The sequence below is a fragment of the Miscanthus floridulus genome, chromosome 1 (genome assembly GCF_019320115.1).
Source record: "Miscanthus floridulus cultivar M001 chromosome 1, ASM1932011v1, whole genome shotgun sequence".
In the NCBI taxonomy this organism is placed as follows: Eukaryota; Viridiplantae; Streptophyta; class Magnoliopsida; order Poales; family Poaceae; genus Miscanthus; species Miscanthus floridulus.
Window position 1 is genome coordinate 57,648,559 of NC_089580.1, and position 9,305 is coordinate 57,657,863.

The following is a 9,305-nucleotide window of genomic DNA, read 5'->3' on the forward strand; positions in this document are numbered from 1 at the left end:
TTCAAAGGAGATACCGACGTCACCCGAGAGAGGACGGAGAACCTAGCGAAGGAGGCTGTGTTGCACTGGGCGGCTGAACTATTTGCTCCAAACATGTCATACACTATGCTGGGGTAGCTGAAACCCTTCAACTGCATGAACCCACCTCCTTAGGTAAAAATCTTGACTGTTGTTCCTGGTGCTTTTTATCCCGTATTGGCGCGAAGCAGTGGACTGATTCACTTGTGGAAAGATCCAATGGCAGGAACGGGCAACATACTTCTTGGGCATGTCAAGGAGCAATTGGCCAAAGGCAGTGGATGCTAGGCTGACCACTTAGTTGGAGGAAGGTGCTGTTAGCACCTCATCTGAATCTAGAGGTGGAGGTGCTAGTCGAAAGGAGAGTCCCCCCCGGTATCAGAGAAAGTTCAGGGGAAAAGGGCAGCAAAAGATAAGCTAGCCTGAAAGAAGAGAAGAACAATAGATGTAGCTCCCTGCAAGCCAGGTGGCATCTCATTTGGTGGCAATCGGACCACTCGGATGTAGTAAAGCGGCATTGTGCAACATGCACGTGGAGGTGCAATCGAAAGGAGGGGAAGGAGTCCTCGAGCAGCAGGCGAAGAAGACGCTGATGGCGGAGTCTACAAGACCTCTAGCCTAGGACACACGGGTTGAGCCTAGAGCAGTGCCTAGGTGCTTGGGGAGGCAGCGTTGGTTCATAACCATTTATCGGGAAGCTGATGTGTAAGTATCTTTGCCTTGGGATCGGTAGCTATCTAGTTTTTATAGTTGCGGTGATCAATGAGCTAATCTGATGTAGAACAGGGTGCGCCAAGGATCTGAATCCATCAGGCCAGATTAGCGAGCAGCCAGGGGCTAGTCCTAGGGTGGAGACATTGCGGACGGACTCCATTATAGAGTCCTTGGGCACTCGTCAGTTTGCAAATGATTCGACCACCGCTACTGATGGAGTTGGAGGTGGAGAGTGGTTGGCAATGACGATGGGCGATTCGATGAAGACACCAGGAGCAACAACAAAAGCCATTGAGTCTTCGAGTTCAGAGGTGGGAGCTACCAATGCTATGCCAGAGTCTTGGGTGCAGTGGCCGGCAGCGTCGGAGGAGCAAGCGGCATGCCCTAAGATGCCATAGGGCATGGTCGGTCGCTCTGTGTGGCCACCAAGCCCCTAGGGAGCAACACCGGCTATGGAGGAAGAGGACGTGGTTGAGGAGATTGAGCGTGAAGGATCATGAACTCAAACCGTCTGCATCTTCTGCAAGCGAGGGGGTGAAGTTGTGGTCGTGGAAGAGGAGGACACCACCAGGGAGGTAAAGAGGCTGCGGTCCACCCTTTCCACAGCTATGAAGCAAATTGAGGTTAGTATTGCATCAGCGGTGCCCGTCTTTGGCATTGGAGACTATGGTCCTTTATAATCTTGGTGCTTTGTAGGGCATAGAGCAAACTATCGTACAACAATAGCAGTTGATCAAAAGGATGGAGCCCCTCGCCAAGGAGAACGAGAAGCTCAAGGAGGCGATGAAACTGATGGAGAAGAACATCTAGAGGGCCTAGCATGAAAGGGAACTTGCTGAATCAAATGCAAGGGACCTAGAGTACCAAAAGGGCACCTTATCCAAGCAGTTGAAGACCATCTCCGAGCAGCTAGAGCGCACCACCAAGCAGCTAAAAAGCATCTTCGAGCAGCTAGGGCACACCTCCAAGCAGTTGAAAAGCATCTCCGAGCAGAAGAAAGGTACTATGGATCAGTGAATTTGTTCTGCATTGCCAAACAGTCTTGATGTTGCTGACGACCGTTCCATTTATAGAGCAAGATGCGGAGCTTGGCCGGTTGTGTCAAGTCATCGGTCAACTCTAAGAGGAGAAGGAGAAAATGTCTGGGCGAGCGGAGAAACTAGCCGAGGACCTAGAAGGTGAGTAGTTCATGGTCGGAGATGTTGCTAATATGATTTCTCCATTTGACGAGTCCCTTTGGTGTATGTAGAATACCATCAAAGAACCAAGGCACAGTTTGACATGCTGGAGCTGGAGAGAAAATCTAGAGGGGAAAACTTGATGCCATGGTGGCCAGAGTCAGGCTAGTGCTCGACTATATCGATACGGAGGTAGCTCCTTAGCCCAACGATTGGCTGCCATGTCCAGACACCATCATTGATAGGTGCAAGGCAGCGTGGGGGAACTTCAAAGGCTTCAACCGAGACACCTCTGTCTCCATCATGACACGCCCTGGTGGTGGTCCGGTCTCACTACCCTACAATCAATCTTTGAGCAATAGGGGCTGGATTCGCCAGAGGGATGGGTGCGATAGAGGAGCAGCTAAAAGATGAGGTGGAGGACGCAGCGAAGAGGTTGGCTAGCAATGTCGATCTATTTGGCAAGGTAGCACAATAACCTAAGTGAGGAGGAACCTGTATAGGATAACTATAAAGGAGAGTTAGACGCATGAGGGCCTAAGCAAACATTTGTGTATTTGTATAAATGTTATAAGCAGACGTCGTATGCGTGTTTAGGCGACTAGCTAGCGTTTTTGGTGAAAAAGAGACATGTTGTTAACCCTAACGCATTTATATGTGGTATAAGTAGCATCCGAGCAGTTAGTTTGTTACTAGGCTCTTGGCCTTGGCTAACCCATATCCCATAATGTCGAGCGCTAGAGCCCATGCACATGTAGGGGAACAGACGTGATCGAGGAACCACAGCCAACCACCCATAACGCAGAGCGCTAGAGCCCATAGCATGTGTAGGGAGAGATCGGAGACAGGGTTTTCTCTAAAGAACATAGAGTGGAACAAGTGCTGCCCGATGGTTGGTGAAATATCTTGGAGATATTTAAGTATGGAGAATCGGGGCAAAGCATTTATGGAGATAATGTATAATTGTTGGAGTTTATTAAGGAGTAGCTTGGAGCTAGTGATTATAAACAAAGATTAAACTAGAGCAGAGAAATAATGGAGACAATTTATGGTGATAAAAACTTTATTCATTATGGAGTGAAGAGTACATATCTAGAGTGTTTCAAGGATAGAAATGTATAAGTTGCTCGATGTGCCATGAGTTGGGGACATCGGTTCCCTCCATGTCACATAGCCAGTAAGACCATGGTTGGGTAACCTCTTTGACCATGTAAGGCCTTCCTAGGGGGATGAGAGCTTGTGCATCCATTTGGTTTTCTGCTTTGTACGGAGAATGAGGTTGCCGGCCGTAAATGAACAACCTTTGATGTTGTGATTGTAGTACCTTCATAGGCCTTCTAGGTATTTGGCTGTGCAGACACAAGTGATCAGGCGTTCTTCTTTGGCTCTATCGACATCCTCTGTCCGAACAGTTGTGGCTTGCTCTTCATTATAATGCTCTACCCTAGGTGCTTGGAAAGCAATGTCCGTAGTCCCCAGACCAAAAAATATGGAGATACATCGGTGTTGCGACTAGCTTGAGTGCATAGTCCCTAGACCACAGCTGGGAGCTCTTTGAGCCATCTGCCTGAATGCTTTTCCTCTTTCTGGTATAGTCTCTTTTTGAGGGCATTGAGGATGATGTCGTTCGCCCGTTCAACCTGGCCATTGGCTCTAGGATGGGCAATAGAGACGTATTTGATAGAGATGCATCAGTCTTTATAGAAGTCCCAAAAATGGTGACCAGTGGATGTAGTTTCGAGGTCGGTGATAATGCTATTCGGGAGACCGAATCTATGGATGATATCTTCGAAGAGCTCAACTGCCTTCTTTGCAGTGGCTAAAACAAGCGGCTTGTATTCAATCCACTTAGAGAACTTGTCAATGGCGACATATACGTACCGAAAACCGCTTGGCGCTAGCTTGAAAGGCCCAATCATATCCAGTCCCCAGCATGCAAAAGGCTAAGAAGCTGGGATGGTCTACAATTCCTGCGCCAGCACGTGTATTTGCTTGGTGAAAAATTGACATCCTTCACAACATAGGATGAGGTCTTCTACGTTGGCGATGGCCGTGGGCCAATAAAAACCAGCTCGAAAAGCTTTGTTGACCATGTGATTGCCATAGGAACTAGAGTGGATTTAAAGGAGTACTTTTGCACCCTCTTCTCGGGTGATGCATTTCTACAGTATCCCTTCCTTGGCGCTTTTCCTCATCAACTTCCTGTCCACTAGCACATAATGCTTGCTGCAATGGATGAGGCATTCATTTTTTGTCTTATTGGTAGGTACGTCGACGCAAGTGAGGTACTTGATAAACTATTCCCTCTAATCTACAATCGGCGAAGGTACTGTAAGTACCAGCTGCTCAGCGGTGGGAACTTCTTGAACTTCCTTCTCTTCCTTAATAGACGGTGTAAAGAGGTCTTGAACAAAAACCCTAGGTGGAATCACGACGTGAGAATACCCTATCTTAGATAGGTGGTCAGCGAGCTGATTTTGGTCTCGTACCACGTGGTGGTACTCGATACCGTAGAACTTTCCTTCCAGTTTCCTGATCTCGGCGCAATATGTGTCCATCTTCTCACTGGAGCAGGACCAATCTTTGTTGACTTGGTTGCTGACTGGCACGGAGTCTCCATATACCATGAGGCACTTGACACCAAGCTCAATGGCTATACGAAGTCTATGGAGACATGCTTCATATTCCACGGCATTGTTGGAAGCTAGAAAATGAATTCAGAGGACGTATCGAAGCTTGTCCTTAGTTGGAGTAATAAACAAAATGTTGGTGCCAGCACTGTTGATGTTGAGGGCACCATCGAAATACATTATCCAGTGCTTAGGGCAAGCAGCAGGGATGGGCTCTTGGATCTCAGTCCACTCCGCGATGAAGTCAGCTAGCGCCTATGACTTAATGGTTGGTCTGCTTCTGAATTCTATGGAATAAGTGCTGAGCTCGACTACCCACTTGATGATGTAGCCATTGGCCTCTTTGTTATAGAGGATGTCCCCTACATGGAACTCAGTGACCACGGTGATCTTGTAGTACTCACAGTAATGGCGGAGCTTGTGCGACGTGACCAGAATGGCGTATAACAGCTTCTGAACTTGAGGGTAATGAGTTTTGGACTCATTAAGAACCTCATTGATGAAGTAGATAGGACATTGTACCTTATAGGTGTGTCCAACTTCCTTACGCTTGATGACGATAGCTGTGCTAACGACATGAGAAGTGGCGGCGATGTAGATCAATAGGGTTTCGTCTGGTCGAGGCGCCGTCATGATCTGAGGCTTCATTAAAAACAACTTGAGTTGCTCAAAAGCCATATCAGCTTCCTCCAACCAGGAGAAGCGCTCAAAGGCCTTGAGTAGTTTGAAGAACGGTAGTCCCTTTTCGCTGAGGCATGATATAAAGTAGCTAAGGGCAGCCATGCACCCTGTGAGCTTCTGTATGTCCTTTAATTAGGTTGGCCATTTCATATTGGTAATGGCGGAGACCTTGTTGGGGTTGGGTTCGATACCGCGGGCGCTGACGATGTAGCCTAGGAGTATGCCGGATGGAACTCCAAAGATACACTTTGAAGGGTTCAACTTCTATCTGTATCTTTTTAGGTTGGTGAACGTTTCGAGGTCGACGATGAGACTGTTGGCAGTTTTGGATTTGACGACCACATCATCGATGTAAGCTTCAATGTTGTAGCCTATCTGTTGATCAAGGCACATCTGGATGGCCCTTTGGTAGGACGCCCTAGTGTTTTTTAGTTCGAAGGACATGGTGGTATAGTAATATGCACCAAAAGGCATGATGAAAGATGTTTTGATCTGGTCGTCCTCTTTGAGGGATATCTGGTGGTAGCCAAAGTAATAGTCGAGGAAGAAGAGGAGTTCATAGCCAGTGGTGGAGTCTACAACCTCATCTATCTGAGGCAGACTGAAGGGGTCTTTAGGGCAGTGTTTGTTGAGATCAGTGTAATCAACACACATTCTCCATTCTTTATTCTTCTTTTGAATAAGGACTGGGTTTGCTAGCCACTCAGGATGATACACTTCTTTAAAAAATCCAGCTACTAGGAGCCGTTTTATTTCTACCCTAATAGCCTCCTCTAGCGTGAATCGTCAGAGCTTCTGCTTGATTGGCTTAGCGGTTGACAAGAATTTAAGGAGTGCTTGATCTTCTCCCAAGGTAATCCTAGCATGTCTATAGGTTTCCAAGCAAACACATCGATGTTAGCATGTAGGAAGGAGATGAGCACGCTTTCCTATTTGGGGTCGAGATGAGCCCTAATCTTGACGGTCTTGGTGGGGTCATCGAGGTTGAGGCTGACCTCCTTCATTTCCTTAGACTTGGCGGAGGCACAAGGAGGCTCCAGCGCTAGGATCTTTAGGTCATCGGTAGGCACCATCTTGGCATCGGTGACCATGCTGGCCATCTGAATGGAGAGGTCAGTGGCTTTGATGAGGGAGAGACTCTCTGTTTCACAGGCGTAGGTGATGGAGATGTTAGCCCATAGGGCCAGAACTCCTACATGTGAAGGCATCTTCAATACCAGATAGTCATAGTGTAGTATGGCCATGAACTTGGCCAGAGCTGGCTGACCAAGTATGGCATGGTAGGTGGTGTTGAAGTCAGCGACGTAGAAGTTGATGTGCTCGACGAGGAAGTTGCTAGCCATGTTGAATGGTACCAGGAGGGTGATCTCTCTCAGTGGTTGTGATGCCCTGCTAGGTATCACACCCCAGAAGGAGGAGTCAGAGGGAGTAAGGTCTTCTACTCTAAGGCCTAGCTCCTTTTGGGCTCCAGCGAAGAGGAGGTTTAGGGCACTTCTACCATTGATGAGTACTTTCCTAAAGAGTACTGTTTTGATGGTCACGTCGAGAACGAGGGGGAAATGCCCTATGTAAGGGATGTCCGCCCACTGGTCAGCCCTACTGAAGGTGATGGGGACATTAGACCAAGGGCGATAGCTGGGGTTGGCGATAGTGTCTTCTATGTTGACGGTGAGCACCCGGTGGGCTATGAGCTTTTGATCTCTTCTGCTCTCGATGGCGACGAGGCCCCCAAAGATAGTGGCGACCACTTTGTCATGATCCTAGAAGGCGTTGTTGTTGTCCCTAGGTGGTCGGCGACCTCTAGCTCCATCATTGTTGTTGTCATCCTTCTTTTTGGTCTAGAACTCATTAGCGAAGCCAAGGTAGTCCTTCATCTTGTGCTTGTTGTTCTTGTGGAGAGGCATGGGCCTTCAAGGATTTTCTTGTACTTCTCATCATAGTTATGTTTGGCATGAGGTTCATCAACGGTGGCAATGATGTTGTCTGGTCGACGACGGCGATACTGGCCAGCTTTAGACCCTTCTGGCCGATCACGGCCACTATTCTGATGGTGGTCGCGGTCGTCATACCGGTGGTCATTGTGGCATCATTCGTCGGGGCGCTCATCGCTATGGTGAGTTGGGCAGTGAGTGCCCGCATCCTTGTTGAAGCACACTTTGACCTCCTTAGCATCAGCATACTGATTGGCGGTCATGATCATCTCGCCGATTCCCTTTGGTGGCTTATGATTGAATTTGGAGCAGAGGTCGTGGTGATGGAGTCCTCGGACGAAGGCGGTGATGACTTCTACTTCTATGATGTTAGGAATAGAATTCCTCATCTTGGAAAATCGTCTGATGTAACTACAGAGGAGCTTGGATGATTTCTGATAAATGCGATTTAGATCATGCTTGGTTCTTGGCCGAGTACATGTAGCCATGTAATTGTCGGTGAAGACCTTCTTCAACTATTCCCAAGATTCGATGGAATCTAGGGCGAGGCTCGTGAGCTAATTCATTGTGGTTGGCATGAGCATGATGGGAAGATAGTTTGCCATGATGCTGGTATCTCCCTCGATGGCATGCACAGCAGTGGCATAAGCTTGTAGCCACTGTGTGGGGTTCATCCACCCCTCATAGGGCTCGACCCTAGTGATTTTGAAACCACAAGGCCACTAGAGTGTTTAGAGTGCTCTTGTGAATGCTTGGGGCCCTTCGGGATTGTCACCGTCGAGATCTACAGCATTGCTGGCATTAAGTGACTGGAGGGCTGCATCTGGATTACCAAACTTTTGCTCATATTCTTAACACCGACGTACTTCCTCCTCATGCCAAGAGAAACAGCGCCCATCGATATGACATCGTGCATCCCGGAGGTTGTTGATGTGTGCTCGGACATCTTGGTCGACTTCTTGGTCGTGTTGGTGAGGGTAGTCGATGCGGTTCCCCCTAGCTCCCCCTAGAGGGTCGTCCATCATCACGGTGTCGGTCGGCAAATGGCTTCTACTGGGGCGGCGATCGGATCTTGGCACGGTGAATCAACGATTCAAGCTTGTCGAGTAGGAAGGTCCCTGATCCTAGCGGATCTTGTTGACCTAGCAGTGCGTAGCTTTAAGCATTAAGGCGACCTTGGTGACCTCTGGTGTTTGTTTGAGCCGAGCGAGCTCGTTAGCAGCCATGGCCAAGTTGGCACTTGTGGTCTTGTAGATGTCGTGGCTGTCGACACGGACAAATTCATCATTGAGGTTGCGGTAGAGTGGGCATGGCCTCCCTTATGAGTTGAGTTGTTCTCCATTGTGAGCAGCCTCGGCTAGCGCAATGGTAGCCTCATTCGCTCGGTGTTGTGCATGGTTAGCACTTCTATTGACGCGAGCTGCGTGGTCCTTGTCAGTTTCTCCATCTCGTGGACATTAAAAATCCTGCCTCCTCGGAAGGATGGGAAATGAGGTTGGATGATGGTGGTTTCAGCGACAGTCTCTATAGAGCCCTGGGACTCAAAGTCTAGATTTTCCTCCAGGATGGTGTGGAGGGATGCTTTGGGACATCGGCCGATTTGCAGCATATTGATAGTCGGTGAGAGCTGGTCGACAAGAGGATAGATGTCTCCCACTTGGTCGATGAATTTGCCCCTTAGGGCATCTTGATGGATGGCGGCCATAACCCCTAGAGTTTCTTGATCAGCCTCCAATATATCAGAATTAGAGGATGGTCGATGCTGAACTAGAGTGGTCAGAGCTGATTTTGTGATGGAGAGGCAGTCGGTGAGATTCTAGCCAACCTGATCGATGGATGTGATCTGATCGTCATTGCTGATCTGCTTCCTTAGGTAGTAGGGGAGCAGGCGGTGAGTTGTTGGTGAAGACGACCTCAGAGGTGGTTTCGAGATCAGATCTATCATTGCAAGTGTTGGTGTGGTTGGTGTAGAATCGATCTACACCGGCTCAATGATCTCTCTGTCTCTGTCAGCATTGATGACCTAGGAGATTGATCCGACCATGAAGATTTGGCCAGGCTTTGGAGGGGACAAAGAGCCTACAAAATGTAGCATCTTGTTTGTCATAGAAACAACACGCACACCCCTACCTAGCGTGCCAACTATTGATAGA

The 9,305-nt window shown here is 48.5% G+C and overlaps 2 protein-coding genes across 2 annotated transcripts; both read right to left on the reverse strand.

The window, feature by feature from the left end:
* Positions 1–4,795: 4,795 nt before the first annotated feature.
* Positions 4,796–5,323, reverse strand: LOC136457291 (uncharacterized). Its single transcript, XM_066457349.1, has one exon. The coding sequence runs from the start codon at positions 5,321–5,323 to the stop codon at positions 4,796–4,798; it is 528 nt and encodes a 175-aa protein (XP_066313446.1).
* An 827-nt stretch (positions 5,324–6,150) lies between these two features.
* LOC136457304 (uncharacterized) lies at positions 6,151–6,564 on the reverse strand. Its single transcript, XM_066457352.1, has one exon. The coding sequence runs from the start codon at positions 6,562–6,564 to the stop codon at positions 6,151–6,153; it is 414 nt and encodes a 137-aa protein (XP_066313449.1).
* Between the last annotated feature and the right edge of the window lie 2,741 nt (positions 6,565–9,305).